This window comes from Staurois parvus, unplaced genomic scaffold, assembly GCF_062004578.1.
Source record: "Staurois parvus isolate SC_StPar_1 unplaced genomic scaffold, SC_StPar_1.0 ptg000092l, whole genome shotgun sequence".
Classification (NCBI taxonomy): domain Eukaryota; kingdom Metazoa; phylum Chordata; class Amphibia; order Anura; family Ranidae; genus Staurois; species Staurois parvus.
Genome location: NW_028317888.1, coordinates 4,022,786 through 4,050,569, shown reverse-complemented (window position 1 = coordinate 4,050,569; position 27,784 = coordinate 4,022,786). Strand labels below are relative to the sequence as shown.

The 27,784-nt window shown below is 45.0% G+C and overlaps 2 protein-coding genes across 2 annotated transcripts; one reads left to right on the top strand and one right to left on the bottom strand.

The window, feature by feature from the left end:
* Positions 1-5,735: 5,735 nt before the first annotated feature.
* LOC149468160 (uncharacterized) lies at positions 5,736-8,773 on the bottom strand. The gene is made up of 3 exons (XM_089670689.1): positions 8,749-8,773; positions 6,281-6,378; positions 5,736-5,987 (listed from the first exon to the last, which is right to left on the bottom strand). Exons 1-3 carry the CDS (start codon positions 8,771-8,773, stop codon positions 5,736-5,738), a joined length of 375 nt encoding a protein of 124 aa, XP_089526815.1.
* Positions 8,774-16,057: 7,284 nt separating this feature from the next.
* LOC149468159 (uncharacterized) lies at positions 16,058-20,650 on the top strand. The gene is made up of 3 exons (XM_089670688.1): positions 16,058-16,181; positions 16,381-16,609; positions 19,655-20,650. Exons 1-3 carry the CDS (start codon positions 16,086-16,088, stop codon positions 20,374-20,376), a joined length of 1,047 nt encoding a protein of 348 aa, XP_089526814.1. The 5' UTR covers positions 16,058-16,085; the 3' UTR covers positions 20,377-20,650.
* The last annotated feature ends 7,134 nt before the right edge of the window (positions 20,651-27,784 follow it).

The window sequence follows — 27,784 nt, the reverse complement described above, 5'->3', positions numbered from 1 at the left end:
CATGTATAATACATAAGGGGGATATGATCTCCATGTATAATACATAAGGGGGGATATGATCTCCATGTATAATACATAAGGGGGGATATGATCTCCATGTATAATACATAAGGGGGGATATGATCACCATGTATAATACATAAGGGAGGATATGATCACCATGTATAATACATAAGGGGGGATATGATCTCCATGTATAATACATAAGAGGGGGTATGATCTCCATGTATAATACATAAGGGGGATATGATCTCCATGTATCATATATAAGGGGGGGATATGATCACAATGTATAATACATAAGGGGGGGATATGATCTCCATGTATAATACATAAGGGAGGATATGATCTCCATGTATAATACATAAGGGGGGATATGATCTCCATGTATAATACATAAGGGGGGATATGATCTCCATGTATAATACATAAGGGGGGGGATATGATCTCCATGTATAATACATAAGGGGGGATATGATCTCCATGTATAATACATAAGGGGGGATATGATCTCCATGTATAATACATAAGGGGGGATATGATCTCCATGTATCATATATAAGGGGGGGATATGATCACAATGTATAATACATAAGGGGGGATATGATCACCATGTATAATACATAAGGAGGGATATGATCTCCATATATAATACATAAGGGGGATATGATCTCCATGTATAATACATAAGGGGGGATATGATCACCATGTATAATACATAAGGAGGGATATGATCTCCATATATAATACATAAGGGGGATATGATCTCCATGTATAATACATAAGGGGGGATATGATCTCCATGTATAATACATAAGGGGGGATATGATCTCCATGTATAATACATAAGGGGGATATGATCTCCATGTATAATACATAAGGGGGATATGATCTCCATGTATCATATATAAGGGGGGGATATGATCACAATGTATAATACATAAGGGGGGGATATGATCTCCATGTATAATACATAAGGGAGGATATGATCTCCATGTATAATACATAAGGGGGGGATATGATCTCCATGTATAATACATAAGGGAGGATATGATCTCCATGTATAATACATAAGGGGGGATATGATCTCCATGTATCATATATAAGGGGGGGATCTGATCACAATGTATAATACATAAGGGGGGATATGATCTCCATGTATAATACATAAGGGGGGATATGATCACCATGTATAATACATAAGGAGGGATATGATCTCCATATATAATACATAAGGGGGATATGATCACCATGTATAATACATAAGGGGGGATATGATCTCCATGTATAATACATAAGGGAGGATATGATCACCATGTATAATACACAAGGGGGGGTATGATCTCCATGTATAATACATAAGGGGGGATATGATCTCCATGTATAATACATAAGGGGGATATGATCTCCATGTATAATACATAAGGGGGATATGATCTCCATGTATCATATATAAGGGGGGATATGATCTCCATGTATCATATATAAGGGGGGGGGGGATATGATCACAATGTATAATACATAAGGGGGATATGATCTCCATGTATAATACATAAGGGGGATATGATCTCCATGTATAATACATAAGGGGGGATATGATCTCCATGTATATTACATAAGGGGGATATGATCTCCATGTATAATACATAAGGGGGGATATGATCACCATGTATAATACATAAGGGGGGATATGATCTCCATGTATAATACATAAGGGGGGATATGATCTCCATGTATAATACATAAGGGGGGATATGATCTCCATGTATAATACATAAGGGGGATATGATCTCCATGTATAATACATAAGGGGGATAGGATCTCCATGTATAATACATAAGGGGGGGATATGATCTCCATGTATAATACATAAGGGGGATATGATCTCCATGTATAATACATAAGGGGGGATATGATCTCCATGTATAATACATAAGGGGGGATATGATCACCATGTATAATACATAAGGAGGGGATATGATCTCCATGTATAATACATAAGGGGGGATATGATCTCCATGTATAATACATAAGGGGGGGGATATGATCTCCATGTATAATACATAAGGGGGGATATGATCTCCATGTATAATACATAAGGGGGGATATGATCTCCATGTATAATACATAAGGGGGGATATGATCTCCATGAATAATACATAAGGGGGGATATGATCTCCATGTATAATACATAAGGGGGGGATATGATCTCCATGAATAATACATAAGGGGGGATATGATCTCCATGTATAATACATAAGGGGGATATGATCTCCATGTATAATACATAAGGGGGGGATATGATCTCCATGTATAATACATAAGGGGGGATATGATCTCCATGTATAATACATAAGGGGGGATATGATCTCCATGTAGAATACATAAGGGGGATATGATCTCCATGTATAATATATAAGGGGGGATATGATCACCATGTATAATACATAAGGGGGGATATGATCACCATGTATAATACATAAGGGGGGATATGATCACCATGTATAATACATAAGGAGGATATGATCTCCATGTATAATACATAAGGAGGATATGATCTCCATGTATAATACATAAGGGGGGGATATGATCTCCATGTATAATACATAAGGGGGGGGATATGATCACCATGTATAATACATAAGGGGGGATATGAACTCCACGTATAATACATAAGGGGGGATATGATCTCCATGTATAATACATAAGGGGGGGGGTATGATCTCCATATATAATACATAAGGGGGGATATGATCTCCATGTATAATACATAAGGGGGGGGGTATGATCCCCATATATAATACATAAGGGGGGATATGATCACCATGTATAATACATAAGGGGGGGTATGATCTCCATGAATAATACATAAGGGGGGATATGATCTCCATGTATAATACATAAGGGGGATATGATCTCCATGTATAATACATAAGGGGGGGATATGATCTCCATGTATAATACATAAGGGGGGATATGATCTCCATGTATAATACATAAGGGGGGATATGATCTCCATGTAGAATACATAAGGGGGATATGATCTCCATGTATAATATATAAGGGGGGATATGATCACCATGTATAATACATAAGGGGGGATATGATCACCATGTATAATACATAAGGGGGGATATGATCACCATGTATAATACATAAGGAGGATATGATCTCCATGTATAATACATAAGGAGGATATGATCTCCATGTATAATACATAAGGGGGGGATATGATCTCCATGTATAATACATAAGGGGGGGGATATGATCACCATGTATAATACATAAGGGGGGATATGAACTCCACGTATAATACATAAGGGGGGATATGATCTCCATGTATAATACATAAGGGGGGGGGTATGATCTCCATATATAATACATAAGGGGGGATATGATCTCCATGTATAATACATAAGGGGGGGGGTATGATCCCCATATATAATACATAAGGGGGGATATGATCACCATGTATAATACATAAGGGGGGGTATGATCTCCATATATAATACATAAGGGGGGATATTATCTCCATGTATAATACATAAGGGGGGGATATGATATCCATGTATAATACATAAGGGGGGATATGATCTCCATGTATAATACATAAGGGGGGATATGATCTCCATATATAATACATAAGGGGGATATGATCTCCATGTATAATACATAAGGGGGGATATGATCTCCACGTATAATACATAAGGGGGGATATGATCTCCATGTATAATACATAAGGGGGGATATGATTTCCATGTATAATACATAAGGGGGGATATGATCTCCACGTATAATACATAAGGGGGGGATATGATCTCCATGTATAATACATAAGGGGGGGGGATATGATCTCCATGTATAATACATAAGGGGGATATGATCTCCATGTATAATACATAAGGGGGGATATGATCTCCATGTATAATACATAAGGGGGGATATGATCTCCATTTATAATACATAAGGGGGGGATATGATCTCCATGTATAATACATAAGGGGGGGATATGATCTCCATGTATAATACATAAGGAGGATATGATCTCCATGTATAATACATAAGGGGGGGGATATGATCTCCATGTATAATACATAAGGAGGATATGATCTCCATGTATAATACATAAGGGGGGATATGATCACCATGTATAATACATAAGGGGGGATATGATCTCCATGTATAATACATAAGGGGGGATATGATCTCCATGTATAATACATAAGGGGGGATATGATCTCCATGTATAATACATAAGGGGGGATATGATCTCCATGTATAATACATAAGGGGGGGATATGATCTCCATGTATAATACATAAGGGGGGATATGATCACCATGTATAATACATAAGGGGGGGGATATGATCTCCATGTATAATACATAAGGGGGGATATGATCTCCATGTATAATACATAAGGGGGGATATGATCTCCATGTATAATACATAAGGGGGGATATGATCTCCATGTATAATACATAAGGGGGGATATGATCTCCATGTATAATACATAAGGGGGGATTGCTGTAGGAAAGTCCTGGATTCTTTCTTGGATACACAGAATATAACTGGATAACATTTATAGGGATGGTTGATCCAGGGAATATCCGATTGCCTCTCGGGGGATCAGGAAGGAATTTTTTCCCCTGCAGGAGCAGATCGGATCGTGCTTTGCTGGGTTTTTGCCTTCTGGTGGATCAGCTGTGGGTGTCGGATTATATCTTTTATTTTTATTGGTACAACTAGATGGAATGTCTTTTTTCAGCCAGACTAACTATGTAACTATGTAGGTCCCACACCGCTGCCTCCCATCTCCTGAGACTGCACTCAGTGACTTGGGTCTGAGACACTACAGACATATCCCTCCACCCGGCACAGCCAGCAGATAACAGAGAAGGTCCCCTGGAGGAGTCAGGCACAAGGCAGGAGACCCCAGTCACATGTCCTGGGTGCCTACATTATGCAATGCTTAGAGTAAAAATCAACATTTTTCTGCCAGCTGAACCCCAGAACCTCCATAAATCCAGTCTAGATACATAAATTGTGTCTGCAGCACAGAGAAGGAAGATTATCCGAGAGAAATCCAGGAATACAGGACGGGGAACACAGCTCAGGAAAGTGACCAGGGGATTACAGGCTGATATCACCCAGTCCCCGCCCTACTCTGGACCAATCAGTGAGCAGTATGGGTGGAGGAATGGATTTAGTGTTCATGACCCACCTGTGCTGATCTCTGTAGGAGTGTCCTCCTCTATAAATGTCCCCGTTATTCCATCCTCCTCCATAGACTGCTGATCATCCCTCACATACGCCTCTTCTTCTTCTGCTTTCAGCTCAAATTCTATATCGATTGGATCTCCACTCTAAATCAAGGAAATGAGAGAAAATATCATCTGTAAAATGTAAGGTCACATAAACAATCCACACATTGTCTCTATGAGTCCATGTTCTAGATGCTCTATCCAACCAACCTTGTAATGGTGAGGGATGGTGTGACCTTCCTGTGTGGAATCCCGGGAATACAGAGGACGGGGACATCTCTCTGGTGGGTTCCTGGTATTAGGTGGCTCCATCATATCCTTGTGTCCTTCTGAAAACTCCTCCATCACTCCATACTCCTCATCCTCCTCTTTATACTCTTCTTTAACATCAATATTATCATCCCCGAGGATTCCACTCTGAAAGATATAATAAAACATTCATTGTAACAAACATGCTGTGTATAAATCACAACTACCAATAATTGTCATCATCTACCTGATGACGGTGAGGGATGGTGTGACCTTCCTGTGTGGAATCCCGGGAATACAGAGGACGGGGACATCTCTCTGGTGGGTTCCTGTAGCTGGATGACTCCACCATGGTGTCCTGGTACAGATCTTTGTGTTCTTTTAGAAGCTCTGACTCCTCCATCCCCCCATCCTCATCCTCCTCCTCTTTTATCTCTTCTTTAACCTCAACTTTAGAATCTCTCAGGTTTCCACTCTGAATATATAATAAAAATGACATCAATGGTAACAATGCAGATAATGTACAGATCCTAATGATACTATCAGTGATTGTTCCTCATCTACCTGATGATGGTGAGGGATTATGTGACCTTCCTGTGTGGAATCCCGGGAATACAGAGGATGGGGACATCTCTCTGGTGGGTTCCCATGACTGGATCCATCTACCTGATGATGGTGAGGGATGGTGTGACCTTCCTGTGTGGAATCCCGGGAATACAGAGGATGGGGACATCTCTCTGGTGGGTTCCCATGACTGGATCCATCTACCTGATGATGGTGAGGGATGGTGTGACCTTCCTGTGTGGAATCCCGGGAATACAGAGGACGGGGACATCTCTCTGGTGGGTTCCCATGACTGGATCCATCTGTAGGAAACACACACACTGACTGAATCCATTGTTTCTATGTGTTTATCAGATGATGGGGGATCTAGGTGGATCCTCCGTACTGCTCTCTCCTTTACAATAAAGTCTCCTCTTACCCGGTGATGTGAGGGGCGGCTGATTGTCCATCATGACGTCCTTGTAGAGATCCTTGTGTCCTTCTAAATACTCCCACTCCTCCATGGAGAAATAGACAGTGACACCCTGACACCTTATAGGAACCTGACACACACAATGATACAGTCACCATCCAGACACATCCCTTGTCTGTTACTGGAGAATGTCCCAGAATTCCCGGCACCGCTCACCTCTCCTGTCAGCAGCTCAGTGATCTCTCTGGTGACTTCTAGAATCTTCTTCTTCTTTCTCTCTTCTATCAGGGAGGGAGGTGGAGGCAATGTGATGTCATATGATCTCCAGACTTCACAGGAGGAAAACTCTACATCTGAACACAAATAGTCACATCAAATGATATTCCCAGAATCCTCCTCACCTCTCCATTCAGGTCTCCATTTATTATAGCCCCACTTGACTCTGGATGGAGGGACATTGGGAGGAGGAGCTGTGAGGAGGAGCTGTGAGGTCAGTGTGATGTCATAGGATTCTCTGACTCTGGATGAAGGGACATTGGGAGGAGGAGCTGTGAGGTCAGTGTGATGTCATAGGATCCTCTGACTCTGGATGGAGGGACATTGGGAGGAGGAGCTGTGAGGTCAGTGTGATGTCATAGGATTCTGCTTCTGGATGGAGGGACATTGGGAGAAGGAGTTGTGATGTCAGTGTGATGTCATAGGATTCTCTGACTCTGGATGGAGGGACATTGGGAGGAGGAGCTGTGAGGTCAGTGTGATGTCATAGGATTCTCTGACACTGGATGGAGGGACATTGGGAGGAGGAGCTGTGAGGTCAGTGTGATGTCATAGGATTCTCTGACTCTGGATGGAGGGACATTGGGGAGGAGCTGTGATGTCAGTGTGATGTCATAGGATTCTCTGCCTCTGGATGGAGGGACATTGGGAGGAGGAGCTGTGAGGTCTGTGTGATGTCATAGGATTCTGCCTCTGGATGGAGGGACATTGGGAGGAGGAGCTGTGAGGTCAGTGTGATGTCATAGGATTCTCTGACTCTGGATGGAGGGACATTGGGAGGAGGAGCTGTGAGGTCAGTGTGATGTCATAGGACATAGACTCTGGTTGGAGGGACATTGGGAGGAGGAGCTGTGAGGTCAGTGTGATGTCATAGGACATATAGACTCTGGATGGAGGGACATTTGGATGGGGAGATTTGAGGGGTCCCCTATATGAGGCTCCTGTATAAACCAAATCATAGTTCCTGGGTGCGTCCTACCTCTCCTAAACTGAAGAGTGAACTTTGACCTTACCATCCAGAAATCTGTCCGGAATCTGTGGAAGTAAGCTGTCATGTGATCAGGTGACGTGCGGAGGAACGGAGTGTAAATAGCAGACAATTGTCTCCAGAGCCCCTAATGGTGGGGATGGATTTGGCGGCGTGCTGGTGCCAAGTTTCCTCCCCCCAGGGTCACTGCAGGTGTGGAGAAAAGCTGTGTAAGAGGATATGGAGGAGAGATGAGGAGGAGATCCAGGAATCAGGAGAAAGGTCAGGGCAGGCAACAGACAAGTATGAAGACGAGGCGGTTGGCTGCACAAGCAGTGATGTAGGGGATAAAATCCTTTATTGGAATCCTTTACACACAATGTAGTAACACATGACAGCTCCAGGACAGAGCAGAGGAACAGAAGACGCGTGTCACACCAATACATGCTTAGTCATTACTGATTCTTATTTGTCCAGAACAGCTTTAAATAACATGTAACAGCTGATAAGGATTTGTCTGGAATCCGGGATAACAAAGTATACAACAACATGACATCATTAATATCATGACACATAAAGTGACAACAATCCCTGTAATATATGTGGTTCCTCGGACAGGTCACAGATATATGAAATGGAAACCAGCATGATAAGGAAGGATGAGTGACACCTTTTATTTGTTCAGTCCAAGCAGGGAGGTGGAGTCACCCACAATATAATGAGACAATAAATGAAACAATCCTACATAAAGATGATAACATCCCACTCGGCACTCAGCCCTGGAGGGAGGTGTCTGCAAATGACAAATCCAAATCCTTCCATTTACATAGAACATGAAAGCCTGTATTGGTGTGACGCGTCTTCTGTTCCTCTGTCCTGTCCTGGAGCTGTCATGTTATTACTACATTGTGTGTAAAGGATTCCAATAAAGGATTTTATCTCCTACATCACTGCTTGTGCGGCCAACCGCTTTGTCTTCATACTGCCCCTGTGACCACGGATCGGGCCGGCACCTACGTGTCTGTGGAGGGGTCATACACATTCCGCACTCACTTACAGGCGTCTTTTTGTTTTTCCTGTAAGTCAGCTTTGGGAGCAAAATATATTATCATCAACTCCTCCCCCTGAAGGGGTTCATCTACGTATTACCTCCTCTGCCGCCAGATCCAGGAATGTCTCCTCTCTGCTTCCTCATTCATGGAACTTCCTGTCTGTACCTGACATCACTTCCTGTCTTTACCCAACATCACTTCCTGTCTTCCATAGACTTCCTGTCTGGGTAGAAGTGAGATCCCCACCTTGTGGAGCTCAGAGAGGTCCAAAATCCATCCCCCGAGCAGTCATATATTTCTGTCCCCCTTGGTGGGAGTGGAGGTGACCCCTCTATAAGGATCTACAGTCCATACACACCCAGCACAAGGCCGGGGTCACACTACCAGACGCTTCTCCGGGCTGCAGTTCCTCTGAGCTCCACAAGGTGGGGATCTCACTTCTACCCAGACAGGAAGTCTCTATGGAAGACAGACAGGAAGTGATGTCAGGGACAGACAGGAAGTGATGTCAGGTACAGGCAGGAAGTAGAGAGGAGCCATTGGTGGAAGTGGCAGCAGAGGAGGTAATAAGATGTTATGTTCTATTTACACCCAGTAACGCCCCCATCATACCCATCCTCTTCCTCCATAGTCATCTCCGTCCTTTTCCTCCATAGTCACGTCCGTCCTCTTCCTCCATAGTCACGTCCGTCCTCTTCCTCCATAGTCATGTCTGTCCTCTTCCTCCATAGTCACGTCCTTCCTCTTCCTCCATAGTCATGTCTGTCCTCTTCCTCCATAGTCACATCCGTCCTCTTCCTCCATAGTCACGTCCGTCCTCTTCCTCCATAGTCACGTCCGTCCTGTCCTAATCCTGCGGGGTGTCCTAATCCTGGGGGGTGTCCTAATCCTGGGGGGTGTCCTAATCCTGGGAGGTGTCCTAATCCTGGGAGGTGTCCTAATCTTGGGGGGTGTCCTAATCCTGGGGGTTGTCCTAATCCTGGGGGTTGTCCTAATCCTGGGAGGTGTCCTAATCCTGGGAGGTGTCCTAATCCTGGGAGGTGTCCTAATCCTGGGAGGTGTCCTAATCATGGGAGTGTCCTAATCCTGGGAGGTGTCCTAATCCCCCCTGTGAAGGGACATCTCTCTGATGTACAGAAAGGGCTGCAGCAGCGCTGACACTTACAAAGGAAATAGTGTTTAACCATTTGTCTACCAGCACCTTCCTGGTTTACAGGAGAGCACGCCCCCCCTTGCTGCTCACGCTGTGGTTGGACACAGCATGAGTTTGTCATCAGGCTTGCAGCCAATGATTTTAGCTGTGAACCTGCTGATAACTGTGGCCAACCACAGCACAGAGATCAGGGTGTTAGTGATCACACATGAAGATCTGGCTGCTTCTTCTCCCTGATCTCACTTATCGTTCAGAGCTGAGATCAGGAAGAAAATCCATCCAGTCTGGGAGTACAATCAGCACACATACACTTGTTAGGCGCACAGTGAACCCCTTGATTGCCTTCCTGATCACCCATCACCCAGCCAGTGTCATTAGTAGAGTGACAGTGTACAGTATTATCAAAGATCTCGGTATTAGTGTCATTGGTGACATCAGTTAGTGTCCCCCCCAGTCAGTGTCAGTTACTGCCAGTCTCTGATTGGCCGCCACATTATCACAGTTACACTATAAATCGCTGATCACTAGTATAGTGTTTCTCTGGACCAGTATCCTGGTCACGGTCAGAACTATACTACTGTCCCTGATAGTATGGTGTCCCCATAAATGCAGTGTTAGCAGGATCAGCCCCGATCACTGCCACCACTTGCGTTTAGCCCCCCTTCCCCAACAAATGCAATGTCAGTATCATTTTTCAGATCACTGCCATCTCTGATACATTGTCTGCAAATCACAGTGTTAGCAACATCTGAGCCTGATCTCTCCTACCACTAGCAGATCATTTCATTTCTAGCACACAAGCAGTCCCTGATTGCTAGCCAGGAGCTCTTTTTCCCATAGTCACCACTAAGTACCTGTAAATTTAGTGCCCAAAATGTCTAAAAAAAAGGTTCCCTAGGGAGGCGTACAGGATTCCCAGCATGACAGATGAGAGCGAAGGGGAAGCCTCACTATCAGAATCCGGCTCAGATTATGAACCTGTAGAGAGCAGTGACACCCCAGCAGGTAGCTCTGATGATGGTGAAGAGGTCCCTGCTAAGATCAGGCACATCCAACCCCATTCCCAGGTTTCTGAGGTGTTAGAAATGCAGGATTATTCTCATATGCAGCACAGTGACAGCACTAACACTGCACTACATTTTGGTGGATTGACAAGCACCAGTGGCCTAGTACTTCCTAGCCTTTTATACATCAGCTCTGCAGTATTTCATGGTGACGTGGTGAGTCCCAAGTGCAGTACAAGCTGGTGAGGCGGCTAACACTCATAACATTATGCAACGGCATCCACCAAGAGTGCAAGCACAGGCCTGTAGAGCCCATAGTGTCCTTCCAGAGGTGCCTGTAAACCTTAATTGGCTTCCCCCAGATTCAGCAGCATCCATCATCCCCCCATTCACTGCCCAGGGTTCAGGTGGAAACAGCAAACTTAACAACGCCCCTTGATTTATTTTAGCTGTTTTTCACTGAAGACCTCTACAATTTGATTGTGAACAAAAGCAATCTTTATGCCCAACAATACATCTCTGCCAACGCAAATTCAAAGTTTTCCAGCCTATTCGAGTTCAAACCTGTCACGGTTTCTGAATTTAAAGCTCTTTTGGGCCTAACCCTTAACATGGCCCTTACAAAGAATGAATTGTGCTCATATTGGTCCACAGATCCGATTCATCATATGCCTGTGTTCTCTGCTGCAATGGCCCCCGATGTCCAGACTACATGGAGAGCAGTGGTAAGATAGTGTGAGACTTGTCACCCTTGTTGAATATGGGGTACCATTTGTATGTGCACAACCTTTATGCTAGCATGCAACTTTTTAGACATTTGTTCCTTCAAGAAATTGGCTGCTATGGCACCATGCGATCTAATCACAAAGGCTTTCCCCAGTGGCTTGGTAACACCCCACTTAGAGAGGGGAAGAATTCTGCTTTTGCATGAAGAACTACTCGAGTAAAATGGAAGGACAAATGTGATGTATTTATCCTGTCTTCCATTCACTCAGACACAACGGTCCAAATTTACATGGCCTCTGGTGTTGTTGAAAGGCCTATCTGTGTCAGCGTCAGAATACACCGATCAATGCTGCAGCTGACTGGTGTTCCTGCAAAGCAAATAACAGTTAACAATAACACAGTAACAATATAACATTAATTAAAAATAAATATATATATTTTTCCTGACTACCTATGATCTTTAGAGACCTGTCATGTGCTGAATTATGTGGCCCCTATACTGTGCCATGCTGTACCCTGGAGTTTCTCCCCTTATTCCATGTTTACCACAGACACATCATTTTTGGGGCGACTTTTGTGTTGAGGTAGGTGGGAGGACAGAACAATGCCTCTCATGCAGCCGGCTAACTGCATCTGGATTTGGGCTTTGGGCCGCAGTGCCTTCTGGATACAGAAGGGCCTTGATGATCTCTTCCTGATATTTTAGGAAGGATCTGGTTCTTCCAGTAGCTTTGTAAATAACAAAAGCATTGTATAGAGCCAATTGACATTATTAAATGTCATTATTTAATGATAAATATATAGACACTTTTTTATGCCAATGTCTAGCTCTGCAGGTGGTTAAAAATGGCTTCATCATTTGGTTGTTGAAGTCTACACCTCCCAGGCTTTTGGAAAATGAAGAAAAAAAAAATATTTTTTATTTTCATCTTTCATTCCTCAAAACCTTGTGACAATAAAACGAGATCTGCAAAATACTCAGCATGCCGCTGGTTAAATACCTTGGAGTGTCGACTTTCCAAAAAAGGGTCATTTAGGGGTGTTTGTACTATTGGGGCATTTTAGAGTCTCTAAAACTGTGATAAGTATTCAGGACATCCAATGAATAATTAATGCCCCTTGAAAGCCTGAAGGTGCTGATTGGATTTTGGGCCCTGTACGTGGATAGGCTGTACTTGTTTGGGGCTGTAATTACACATATACCCATGGGATGTGTGAGAAATATCTCATTAAAGTGACAACTTTGTGTAAAGAAAAATACAATTTTTGTCATATCCCAAATACTTGTGGCAAAAAATAAAATCTTCCATGGATTCAACATGCCTCCCAGAAAATACCTCAGACTGTCTACTTTCCAAAAATGAGGTAATTTAGAAACATAGAAAAGTGAAGCAGAAAAAACTGTGTGGCCCAGCAAGTTCTTTTGGGGGGGAGGTGGGTGGGGGTTTGTTTGGTAACGTTTTGTCTGAGTATAGAGCTATGCTTATCCCAAGCATGTTTGAATCTATTTACTGCTGACTGGCTCACTACCTCTGCTGGAAGTTTACTCCAAGCATCATCTACCCTTGTGTGTACTGTCCTGGCATTTTAGCACCTCAAGAAATGTGATAGGCAGTAGGAAAGTCAGAGCTGCTTAAAAGCTGCGTAGATTCTAGTATATATCCCGTAGTTTGTAGACTCTATAACTTTCACACACAACAATTAATATACACTTACTGGGGATTGTTTTCCAAAGACATGTAGTGGAATACATTTTGGCCTAAATTTACAAAGAAATGAGATTTGGTCAGGTATTTTTAATAACAGAAAGTAGAAAATATTGTTTTTTTTTAATGTTGGTCTTTCTCATTTATATGTAGCACTACCCCCTCAAGAGCCGCTGAGTATTTTGGGTTCCCTGTTCACTTCTGAGCCCTGGCAGGTGCACACCCCCTGCTGACACCATTGTAATACCTTGGTCAGGTGTCCCCCCCTGGCTATAACACACAATAATCACATAGCATTGAATGAATAGTAAATCAGTCTGTATTAGAGTCAGATTAGCAGCAATATACACACAAAGAATCGACTGATGTGAGAAACTATGAACCGTTCAGGAGAAATAAACAACATATTACAGCACAATACCACGTTAAATAGACCAAATTGTCCTCCAGGACTCAGAGTTTTATTGTTTCTCTCCTACCCAGAGAACGTTCCCCAAACAGGCAGAAAAGGGGAGATTAGGAATGTTAGGCTCGCTCCCTTGTGGGCTCCCAGTAAACAGAACCAGTGCTTAACTCTCTGAGGGTTTCAACAAGCAGAAAGTCCCATATAAACCCCATCACCCAATGCAGGAAAGACTCTTCTGCTGGCTTTGGTGGAGTTCTTTACGTTGGTGTACAGTGGAGGGGTCATCCCTTTTCTTCATGAGAAAATGTCCCTTCCCTGGTGATGAGGACACAGCAAGCAGAGTTCCCCTTCAATAAAGGCAGCAATCTAGGAGTTTACTTGGGTCTGGAGGTTACTCAAACTGAGGAGGGTGAGAGCAGACTTCAGCAGAAGTATGTCCCTTTAGTGTGAGACTTGGCTGGTGGAACTTTGTGTAGAACAGGCCGGAGGTAATATGATTTTACTATTTTCCAGTTCCTGCCAATCAGGCAACAGAATCTATTAGGGCTGATATACTGTGTGTGATACTTCAATGGGCTTCTGGTGTAGATAGGCCGCAGCACTGATTGGGCTACAGAGACTGTGTCTCTATGTGACAGTCTGTATTGTAAGAATCCTGGACTTAGTAACCGGCAACAACAACTATGGACCCTGTATCACATGGTGGTGTGGTGTGGGTTAGGAACTCTCTCACCAGTCCTTTGAGGTAGTGGTGTGAAATGATGTCCTTGTTGCTGGGGGGCCCCTTTTCTGGCTGTCTTCCCATGAAGATAGTGGTGCCGATGACTCGATCCACCTACATGCAGGATTGACTATCCTGCCTCTCTGAACAATCAACAATCTGGAAATTCCCTTCTCCATCCTCTGAATCAGTCTGATCCAGCCTGAGGCCTCCTGGATCGGCACTCTGTTCTCACACGCACCCTGCCTCTCTTCTCCTCTCCTCCTGGGCTCTTCTCCTTTTATACTCTCCAGCCCCTTTACTCACTGACTTGGGATCTGTAGTTCTATGTCAGCTGAACTGAATGAAGAAATCCTGCTTGCAGCATACAAGTCCCAGCATTCTCAGTGTTTCTGTACAATTTCTGGTATCAGCTGAACTGCAGAGCACAGCCATCTTGTGGCCATTTAACAATCTGCAATTAGTAACAATGCAGTGTGTTACATACATAAAAAACCCCAGTGGTGATCAAATACCACCAAAAGAAAGCTTCATTTGTGTGGAAAAATTATATAAATTTAATTTGGGTTCAGTGTTGCATGACCGAGCAATTTGCCGTTAAAGTAGTGCAGTGCTGAACAGCAAAAAATAACCTGGTCATGAAGGGGTAATATCTTCTAGAAGTCCAGTGGTTAAACTGTGCGTTAGGTTCTTTACTGTTGGAGCGGTAAGGATGAGGAACTCCCTTCCACAGTTGGTGTGTCAGCGGGGAGTGTAGATACATTCACAAACCTTTTAGATGTGTTTCTTAGGGAACACAATGTAAAGGGATATGGAAGAGGATGGTGCCATAGACATGCAGATACATGCACTGCGGCTGAACTGGAGGGATGAGTGTCTTTAGTCAACCTTACCGACTATGTAACCATTTATCATTCCTTGTCTGCAGATCTAAGACTCATCAAAACCAGTTCAGAGACAAAACAAACCCAACAGAGAAAAGGGGATTTCTGATCCGCAGACCAAGAGAGTTCTGGGGTCTAAACACTAAACAGTCTAAAGTAAACGTGTTCCCGTGGGGGGCGGTAGTTCTTAAGGTATAACTAAAGGGAAAACTTTTTTTTTTAGGTTTGGAGTAGAGAGGAATTAGAGCATCTGTCAGTTTTGTATTGCGGTTTGTGCCCCCATTTGTCCCGGTGACCATTATAACCCAAGAGTGAAAGAGAGTCCCAAATTTTGGGTTGACATCAGAACACTAATAGAGGGTAAATCCTCCAATGGGGAAACTAGTTCTGGAGACACCCCAGAATTCCCTCACTTTGGGGGGATTTCTTCTCACTTCTTGTTTTGGTTATGAGACAGGAAGTGAAGGGAAATCTCCCCAATGGGACACAGATGGCAAAAACACCTGACAGAGGTTATAACCCTCCCTTACTCTATCCAAAATGAAACAAGTGGTTTGCCTTTAGTTACACTTTAAATGTCCAGCAACCCTCCTATTCCCCCCTCACATCCACATCCTATTATTGTGTGACCAATACCATCCAAATCATTCTTACTTTCATTTCCCAAAGTTATCCGTCTACAAGGAGACCTGTATAGATCACATGATGGCACCAATGAGGATGGAGGAGGACCGGAGTCACATGACTGAGAAGATACTAAACCTCACCCTGGAGATCATCTACCTGCTGACCGGAGAGGTGAGGAGGATTCTGGGAGGTCACATGACATCACTCTCATCTCTATTAATAAAACACAGACCTGACCGGACAGGTGAGGAGGATTCTGGGAGGTCACATGACATCACTCTTGTCTATTCTGGTCAATAGACCATTTTATTTTTGCACACATTTAGATGATGTCAGGTGGTTGATGTTTTATTTGTCTCCTGATCTGTAGGATTATGTTGTAAAGAAGAAGTCTAGTGGAGAGCCAATCTCAGGAGGATGGAGCAGAACCCGGAGCCTCACCATGGTGCCTCCATCTCATTCTCTGATACCTGAGAGGGAGAAAGAGCAGAAGATTCTGGAACTGACCACCATGATGGTCCATCTGCTGACAGGAGAGGTGAGCGGTGCCGGGAATTCTGGGACATTCTCCAGTAACAGACAAGGGATGTGTCTGGATGGTGACTGTATCATTGTGTGTGTCAGGTTCCTATAAGGTGTCAGGGTGTCACTGTCTATTTCTCCATGGAGGAGTGGGAGTATTTAGAAGGACACAAGGATCTCTACAAGGACGTCATGATGGACAATCAGCCGCCCCTCACATCACCGGGTAAGAGGAGACTTTATTGTAAAGGAGAGAGCAGTACGGAGGATCCACCTAGATCCCCCATCATCTGATAAACACATAGAAACAATGGATTCAGTCAGTGTGTGTGTTTCCTACAGATGGATCCAGTCATGGGAACCCACCAGAGAGATGTCCCCGTCCTCTGGATTCCCGGGATTCCACACAGGAAGGTCACACCATCCCTCACTATTACAAGGTTGGTGGGATGGAGCATCTAGAACATGGACTCATGGAGACAATGTGTGGATGTTTATGTGACCTTACATTTTACAGATGATATTTTCTCTCATTTTCTTGATTTAGAGTGGAGATCCAATCGATATAGAATTTGAGGTGAAAGCAGAAGAAGAAGAGGCGTATGTGAGGGATGATCAGCAGTCTATGGAGGAGGATGGAATAACGGGGACATTTATAGAGGAGGACACTCCTACAGAGATCAGCACAGGTGGGTCATGAACACTAAATCCATTCCTCCACCCATACTGCTCACTGATTGGTCCAGAGTAGGGCGGGGACTGGATGATATCAGCCTGTAATCCCCTGGTCACTTTCCTGAGCTGTGTTCCCCGTCCTGTATTCCTGGATTTCTCTCGGATAATCTTCCTTCTCTGTGCTGCAGACACAATTTATGTCTCTAGACTGGATTTATGGAGGTTCTGGGGTTCAGCTGGCAGAAAAATGTTGATGTTCACAATAGGTGTTGATTGACCTGGGACATGTATATTGGGTCTTCTACCCCTTATCCTGGGGCTAACAGGATCTCTAAAAGAACAATTCTCCCAGGGTTCCTTGCTCTGTGGTCTGCTGGCTGTGCCGGGTGGAGGGATATGTCTGTAGTGTCTCAGACCCAAGTCACTGAGTGCAGTCTCAGGAGATGGGAGACAAGCAACCCTTTAAGGACCTTAAATTACTGAATACCAATATTATGAGTCCTGACCATTACACTGTATAATTTATATTGTACATTACATACTCCTGACCCCTGCACTATATACTCTGTGTTGTACATTACATACTCCTGACCCCTGCACTATATACTCTGTTGTACATTCCATACCCCTGACCCCTGCACTATATACTCTATGTTGTACATTACATACTCCTGACCCCTGCACTATATACTCTATGTTGTACATTACATACTCCTGACCCCTGCACTATATACTCTATGTTGTACATTGCATACTCCTGACCCCTGCACTATATACTCTATATTGTACATTACATCCTCCTGACCCCTGCACTATATACTCTATGTTGTACATTACATACTCCTGACCCCTGCACTATATACTCTATGTTGTACATTACATACTCCTGACCCCTGCACTATATACTCTATATTGTACATTACATCCTCCTGACCCCTGCACTATATACTCTATGTTGTACATTACATACTCCTGAACCCTAAACTATATACTTTCTGTTGTACATTACATACTCCTGACCCCTGCACTATATACACTGTTGTACATTACAAACTCCTGACCCCTGCACTATATCCTTTTTGTTGTACATTAAATACTCCTGGCCCCTGCACTTTATTTATTTCATGTACTTATATAGCGCTGTCAATTTATGCAGCACTTTACACATATATATTGAACATTCACATCAGTCCCTAACCCTCAAGGGGTGTACAATCTAAGGTCCCTAACTTACATTCATACATACACATACTAGGGATAATTTAGACAGGAGGCAATTAACCTACCAGCATGTCTTTGGAGTGTGGGAAGAAACTGGAGCACCTGGAGGAAACCCACACAAGCACAGAGAGAATATGCAAAGTCCACGCAGGAGGCGCCATGGTTGGGATTCAAACCCATGACCCATTTACTGCAAGGCAGATGTGCTAACCACTAAGCCACTGTGCCGCCCTATATACTTTATGTTGTGCATTACATCCTCCTGACCTCTGCACTATATACTCCATGCTTTACTTTTATACTCCTGACCTTCACTATATACTCTGTATTATACATTACATACTCCTGACCCCTGCACTATATCCTCTATGTTGTACATTACATACTCCTGACCCCTGCACTATATACTCTATGTTGTACATTACATACTCCTGACCCCTGCACTATATACTTCATGTTGTACATTACATACTCCTGACCCCTGCACTATATACTCTATGTTGTACATTACATACTCCTGACCCCTGCACTATATACTCTATGTTGTACATTACATACTCCTGACCCCTGCACTATATACTCTATGTTGTACATTACATACTCCTGACCCCTGCACTATATACTCTATGTTGTACATTACATACTCCTGACCCCTGCACTATATACTCTATGTTGTACATTACATACTCCTGACCCCTGCACTATATACTCTGTGTTGTACATTACATACTCCTGACCCCTGCACTATATACTCTATGTTGTACATTACATACTCCTGACCCCTGCACTATATACTCTATGTTGTACATTACATACTCCTCACCCCCGCACTATATACTCTATGTTATACATTACATACTCCTGACCCCCGCACATACTTCTTGTGTTGGGAAGATGGCGATGAGTGATAGAGGGGGTGGGGACCCTCGTCCTATAATCCCCTCATCACTGTCCCTCCTATAAAAGACAGTTCTGGTTGTTTCCTCACTCTCTGACTAAGGTCCATGAATAAAGAAATGACCTGGTAGGAGATCAGAGGAGCCATTTCCTAGTTCCCTTGAGGGTGGAATTGTAAGCTCCTCAGAGACCAAGCTGCCTGATGTGGGCGGAGTCCTGGTTTGGGGGAACCAATCAGCTCCTGTCTAGTAATCCTCTTTGTCTTTGTATTTTAGTCCATGGCCGGGAGATGAGGAAAACCTCCGAGGATTGTCTCACTTTGTCTCCAGACTGGAAAGTAGAAGATGAGGACATCACACAGTATAGTCCAGGAGAAAACCCGGCTCCCTCCAATGTCCATCCGGCACCACCCAGTGTAGATGGACCATCGGATTCCTCGTATCCTGAGGAACCTCAGACTGTGCGGGACCGGGCCGGCCTTCCAACAGGGAAGAGGTTCTCCTGTACTGAGTGCAGGAAGAGGTTCTCCTGTACTGAGTGCGGGAAGAGGTTCTATTCTAAATACAAACTTAATAGGCATAAAACATCTCACACGGGGGAGAAATTGTATTCCTGTTCTGAATGTGGGAAATGTTTTGCACAGAAGTCCCAACTTTACACACATCAAAGGTCTCACACGGGGGAGAAGCCATATTCCTGTCCTGAGTGCGGGAAATGTTTTTCAGATAAGTCCAATCTCTACACACATCAGAGATCTCACACAGGAGAGAAGCCGTATTCCTGTCCTGAGTGCAGGAAATGCTTTTCATTGAAGTCCTATCTTCATAAACATCAGAGATCTCATACGAGGGAGAAGTCGTATTCCTGTCCTGAGTGCGGGAAGGGGTTCTGTTCTACATCCAGTCTTAATGTGCATAAAAGATGTCACACAGGGGAGAAGCCGTATTCCTGTCCTGAGTGCGGGAAATGTTTTTCAGTAAAGTCCAATCTTTACAGACATCTGCACAAACATCAGAGTTCTCACACGGGAGAAGCCGTATTCCTGTCCTGAATGCAGGAAATGTTTTTCAAGGAAGTTCCATCTTTCCACACATCAGATTTCTCACACGGGGGAGAAGCCGTATTCCTGTCCTGAGTGTGGGAAATGTTTTTCAAGGAAGTCAGGTCTGCACACACATCAGTGATCTCATACAGGGGAGATGCCGTATTCTTGTTCTGAGTGTGGGAAATGTTTTTCAGTAAAGTCCAATCTTAACCGCCATCAGAAATCTCACGGGGGAAAAGCCATACTCCTGTCCTGAGTGCGGGAAATGTTTTGTAGAAAAATCAACACTTGTCAGACATCAGATTTCTCACACGGGAGAGAAGCCATATTCCTGTACTCAGTGTGGGTAAATGTTTTTCATGCAAGTCCAATCTTTTCATACATCAGAGATCTCACACAGGGGAGAAGCCTTATTCCTGTCATGAGTGTGGGAAATGGTTTGTAAAAAAATCAATACTTGTCAAACATCAGAGATCTCACACAGGGGAGAAGCCATATTCCTGTCCTGAGTGCGGGAAATGTTTTTCAAAGAAGGCCAGTCTGCACAAACATCAGAGATCTCACACGGGGAGAAGCCGTATTCTTGTACTGAGTGCGGGAAATGTTTTTCAGTAAAGTCTAATCTTAACAGCCATCAGAGATCTCAAAGGGGGGAGAAGCCATATTCCTGTCCTGAGTGCGGGAAATGTTTTGTAGAAAAATCAAAACTTGTCAGACATCAGATTTCTCACACAGGGAGAAGCCATATTCCTGTCTTGATTGTGGGAAATATTTTGTAAAAAAAGCAAAACTTGTCAGACATCAGATTTCTCACATGGGGGAGAAGCCATATTCCTGTCCAGAGTGTGGGAAATGTTTTTCAGAAAAGTCCAGTCTGCGCAAACATCAGAGTTCTCACACAGGAGAGAAGCTATATTCCTGTCCTGAGTGCAGGAAATGTGTTTCATGCAAGTCCAGTCTTTTCATACATCAGAGATCTCACACAGGGAGAAGCCATATTCCTGTCTTGAGTGTGGGAAATGTTTTGTAAAAAAAAGCAAAACTTGTCAGACATCAGATTTCTCACACGGGGAGAAGCCATATTCCTGTCCTGAGTGTGGAAAATGTTTTTCAGAGAAGTCCAGTCTGCACAAACATCAGAGATCTCACACGGGAGAAGCCGTATTCCTGTTATGAGTGCGGGAAATGTTTTTTAGGTCACACTCCCGCACTCTGAGGTCACACTTCCGTACTCTGAGACCATACTCCCGCACTCTGAGGTCACACTCCCGCACTCTGAGGTCACACTCCCGCACTCTGAGACCGATAAAATTTTATCTTGGTGGTATTTATTGACTGCTGGAATTTTTTTTTGCTATATAAATGAAAATGTCCAAAAATTTTGAAAAAAAAGTTTTTCTTATAAAATTTTGCAAATAAATAATCTTTCTTCATAAATCTTGGCCAAAATGTATTCAGATATCTTTTTAGTAAAAAAAAATAAAATTAGTTTATAACCAAAAATTTGAATTTTTCAAAATTTTTTTTACATTTTTATTTTTTTTTATATTATTATTTATGGTTTTTTTACACCCATAAATGCTGTAAAAGCAATAATTTCTCCTTCATTCCGGCTGCATTCCTGCAGCCATTGAGAAATACTGTGAGAGCTGTGATTGGTCACAGCTTGTCACATGGTACAAGTCTGTTGGGAATAGCCCTGTACCATGTGACCTCGGTGATCAGTCACAGATTTCACTAGTAGTAAGCAATGATATCAGGAAGTGACATCTTGCTTACAACTATTCATCTGATCACTTGTCTTCTGTTCACTGGTCTCCCCAGTGAATGGCTGTGCAGGGAGGGGGATGCCAGGACAAGTCTGATGATTGGAGGAGAGCAGGCTGAGCTCCCAGCACAGCTAGAGAACTGACCACGCTGAGTTCCAATAGGAAATCAGAGTGACTGGCAGGATCACCGGGGATCTCACACAAAGGAAGCAATACAGAGAGAAGAGGAGACGTCTTCATACCAGGACATGGGACAGCCGGCACAGATCAGGAATAGGACATGTTGGAGGAACATATTCTTTGAAGGAGAAGTTCAGGCAAAGCTCTTTTGTCTGTACTTCTCCTGTGGATCAGAGGAGTGCAGTTCATTCTGATCTCCTGTGACCCGTTTTCAGGTGAAGCCCGCTGTCAGCTGACGTCACTCAGCCGGTCCAGTCTGGGGAAAGATCCCGACATCAGAGTCTGGACCAGCCGCACCCTCCCCCTCCACAGCCCAGTGAGTGGGGGGGGGGCAGGGCAGAGAGCGGTGACTGACAGTCACCACTCTCTGCTCTGAACGGCTGTGAGAACTCATGGTCAGCAATCACGTGATCGCTGAGTTCTCACACTTGGAGCCGGCGGGGGATGGGTGCAGCACCCACCTAGGGGCAAGGATGATTTTACAAAGTCAATAAATAAATGCCATACTTTTCTGGCCTTTAGATGGCGCTAAGTATCATAGAAATTAGAACCATCTTATTGCCAAATGTGGTATTCTCCATTTTATATCCATGGAAACCATTCACCCCGCTCAGCACAGAGCCTACTCCCTCTACTCCCCCCATCCCATTCACACAGAGGGAATGACAGGCACATTCACCGGGTGTATTGCTGTGCAATTGTTTTATGAACAGACTCCTAGATGATTACAGCTACTTATATAGGGCCATCAATTTACATATTTATTACCCATCAGTCCCCGCCCCCGAGGAGCCGACAGTCTAAGGTCCCTCACATACATTCATACATACGCATACTAGGGGCCAATATAGACAGGAGCCAATTACCTTCCAGCATGTCTTTGGAGGGTGGGAGGAAACCGGAGTACCTGGAGGAAACCCACGCAGGCACAGGGAGAACATGCAAACTCCAGGCAGGTAGGGAAGTGGTTGAGATAGCAGCATCAATAACATTAGAGCTGCTAGGAGGAAGTGCTAACCACTGAGCCACTGTGCTGCAGATTATGTTTCTATAAAGGTGGGAAGTATGTAGCAGTGAATAGACCTCCCAGCAATGTTATTACCAGGCTGCAGCTAGGGGGCGCTCTAATGTCACCCCAGCAGAGTGATCCCATCTAGCCCACATTAACCCTCTCACTGCCAGAGCTGTTTCTGCATGATTTTGCACACATGGGAAAATGCAGATTTTGGTCCTGAAGATGAGATAAACCCCCAAACATCTATTCTGTGACATCAGAGGCCCTGGAGAATAAAATGGTGAGAGTTCTAATTTTTATGTCACATGATATTCGCTCCATCAGTACAAAATACACTAAATGTAATGTTTGAGAACACAAATACATTATTTTACCAATTTGTTTGTAAAATATAAAAGATGAGGTTGTGCCGAGTCAATAGATACCCAACATGTCCAGCCCTAAAATGGGGTGTGCCATTGAGATGATGAAAAACGTTGTTACTGAACAATGGCCCCTAGGTGGCACTTGAACCCTTTCCCTGCCATGGATGTACTGATGTCCTACTGACCTACAGAACTGCTTCCAGCTGGTCAGGTGACTACAACATGTTGTCATGGCTTTCCCCCTTCTGCTATGAGTGCCTGGTCTGCTGAACTTCCCCCCACTCCACAGCCCCTCTGCCTGTCCTCCAAAATGGCTCCCCGCAGCTCTAACATCCCCCTGCAGCACTGATCACCCCACAGCACCCATCCCCCCACAGCACTGATCCCCCCGCAGCACTGATCCCCCCACAGTATTGATCCCCCACAGCACCCATCCCCCTTCCCCCACAGCACTGATCCCCCCACAGCGCTGATCCTCCTTCAGCACTGATCCCCCCACAGCACTGATCCCCCCCACAACACTGGTTCTCCCACAGCACTGGTACCCCCACAGCACTGATCCCTCCACAGCACTGATCCCCCCTCCCACACAGCATCCACAGTACTGATCCCTCACAGCACCCATCCCCCTTCCCCCACAGCACTGATCCCCCCACAGCACTGATCCCCCCACAGCATCCATCCCACTCCCCCTGCAGCACTGATCCCCCCACAGCACTGATCCCCCCCACAGCACTGATCTCCCCACAGCACTGATCCCCCCTCCCCCGCAGCATTGATCCATCTGTGGCTCACCTACTTCTGGCTTTTTCTCTCCCCTCCCACTGGCTTCAGCTGTTGTAGGGGAGCCACAAGGAGATCAAAATGTCCAAATACTTCCCCATCACTAAAACTCCCCCCCTGTGCTGGGACCTCCTACCGATGCCCCAGCCCCCCTCTGTGCAGTGCTGCTGTCTGACTTCCCCTCCTGCCCCCCACACTGGGTGCAGCTGGGGTTGGATATCAGTGTGGTGTTCAGGATAGAGAATGGGGGGTTGGCATGTCATATTTACCAGCCCCTTCCTGAATGAACAAAGAATGATTGATACCAATCACTCCTGTGTTCATTCATCACAAAAGCATAGTCAATTTTTGTGAATGAATAGGAGCCTCTGTACAGAATCTTCCTACAAATCCCACCCATAGAACAATATTGGAGATAACAGCAGTATTGTCCTCACCAATCACAGCCAGGATATTTCCCAGTACAGGTCAGGAGGGGGAGGGGTTATAGTACAATATGGGGCCCATAGACATGACATGACAGAGACCCTCATAGATACGACTTTGTCATCTGATCTATCAGGAAATGACCAGATTGGAGGACAGTCTCATGTCTGGGGGGTACCTGCACACAGTGGGGGCTCCTCAGGGGATATTGTGATTGGACAGGGCAGAATACCCTATAGGTCCCCCTCATAAACCAACACTGGGAGGAGTCTGTCTGTGTACTCCTCCCCCTCCCCTCTGCATACAATTAAAGTAGACCTGTCATGAGAGCAATATGTAGAAATCCTCCAAACCATCAGGAGACGGGAGAAGAGGATAAAAGACCATATGAGAGATGGGACTGAGTGTAGTGATGGATACCAGAAGGTGGGAGATGGTTCTAGAAGATGGGGAGAAGTACGTTGCATGGACTCACATCTGGGAGGTTGTGGGAACCCATCCAGGGATCAGACAACCTATCTGAGGACTTGTGGAGAATATGTCTGTCTCCTCACTGAAGTCAATGGGTGGTCACCCTCCATGGTCATCGGGGAATTCCGGATCATCATATACTAAGCAGGATTTGGATCCCGGTGGAGAACTTTCACCCCAAGAAAAAATGAGGGTGAGGTCAGCAGAGGAGCCCATAGTAAAGGAGGAAACTCTGAAATGTTTTCTTCAGAAGGTCGGAGTTTACTGGACAAGTGAATGTAAAATACACCATCAACGCGTTTCATGGCTTCAAAGTGTCACTTCATCAGGACAGGTGTAAGAAGACGATATAAAAATAGGGAATGAAGTAACAGTCCAGTATATCGTATTATAAAGACAAGAGTCAGATTCTCTCTCTCATTCTCTCTGTTGTCCTTCCCCACCCCATGCTTTCTAGGCTCCATACCCCCCCATACACTCTAGGCTCCTTCCCCTCCCCAAACTCTCTTGGCTCAATTGCCTACAATTTCTCTAGGTTCCCTTCACTCCCCATCCTCTCTAGGCTCCTTCCCCTCCCCATCCTCTCTAGGCTCCTTCCCCTCCACATCCTCTCTATGCTCCTTCCCCTCCACATCCTCTCTAGGCTCCTTCTCCTTCCCATCCTCTCTAGCAGGGGTGGCGAACACGCGGCTCTCGAGCCGCGTGCGGCTCCTTTGCCTCTTATCATATTTTGTATACTGTGGCTCTTTGCCAAGTTTCATGTTTCTCTTATTTTTACCTGTTCCTCTATCCAGCGGCACGCTGTCTTCCCAGCTTCTGTAGTGTGGGCACTGGGCATGACAGCCGGGTGCCCAGTGTGCATGCGCAAGAAGCGGTGCTTTTTGTGAATAGTAAGGCGGTACCTGGGACACATGACAGATCCCAGAAGCCGCCGGACCAATCACAAAGAGCAAGTGCTTCTCGCTCATGCGCACTGGGCACCCGGCTGTCATGCCGAGCGCCATTACAGAAGCCGGGAAGACAGCGCGTGGCTGGATAGAGGAACAGGTAAGATCAAACAAAAACTCTGCGGAAGTAAGAGCAGGTACCTGTCAAATTCAGGTACCCGCTCCCCACCTCCCCAAAGGTCAGCAGTCATCTGTACTGTCCGCAGTCTCTGGTCATCCCTGTGCTGTCCGCAGTCTCTGGTCATCTCCTGTACTGTCCGCAGTCTCTGGTCATCCCTGTGCTGTCCGCAGTCTCTGGTCATCTCCTGTACTGTCCGCAGTCTCTGGTCATCTCCTGTACTGTCCGCAGTCTCTGGTCATCTCCTGTACTGTCCGCAGTCTCTGGTCATCTCCTGTACTGTCCGCAGTCTCTGGTCATCTCCTGTACTGTCCGCAGTCTCTCATCATCTCCTGTATTGTCTGCAATCGATTAGTTCAGAATTTTTTTTTGTATACTTGTGTGTTAGAGTGAGAGAGAGAAGGGAGAGAGAGAGAGACAGGTGCCACAGCAACCTCCAGGGTAGTTGATGTGTTAACTCTGGCTAAGTTGCATTTGATGTGTGTGTTGAGGGTGGACACTTACCTTGAAATGAACACATTGTTGTTTTGTAAGGGGAAGAAAGTGTTATGGTGAATAATATGGTTTTAATTATGTGTTTTTGTGTGAGTGTTTGTCTGTTTTGGCAGATCACTGCGTGGTGTGGCTCTCTGACTTTCACAGTTTAAAATTTTGGCTCTTTGTGTCTAACTTGTTTGCCACCCCTGCTCTCTAGGCTCCTTCCCCTCCCCATCCTTTCTATGCTCCTTCCCTATCCTCTATACTCTTTTTCCCTTCCCTATCCACCTTAGTCTCCTTCTCTTATATTCTCTTTAGGTTTCTGCCCCCCCATCCTCTCTAGGCTCCATCCCCTCCCAATCTTATCCATGCTCCATCCCCCCTCATCCTCTCTAGGCTCCTTCCCCTCCCCATCCTTACAAGGTTCCTTCCCCTCCTCATCCTCTCTAGGCTCTTTCCCCTTTCCAACCCTCTCTAGGCTCCTTCACCTCCCTATCCTCTCTAGGCTCCTTCCCCTCCCTGTCCTCTGTAGGCTCCTTCCCCTCCCTGTCCTCTGTAGGCTCCTTCCCCTCCCTGTCCTTTGTAGGCTCCTTTCCCTCCCCATCCTCTCTAGGCTCCTTCCCCTTTTTCATCCTCTCTATCCTCCTTCCACTCTCCATTGTTTCTTGGTTCCCCTCCTCTCTAGGCTCCTTCCCCTCCCCATCCTCTCTAGGCTCCTTCCCCTCCCCATCCTTACAAGGTTCCTTCCCCTCCTCATCCTCTCTAGGCTCTTTCCCCTTTCCAACCCTCTCTAGGCTCCTTCACCTCCCTATCCTCTCTAGGCTCCTTCCCCTCCCTGTCCTCTGTAGGCTCCTTCCCCTCCC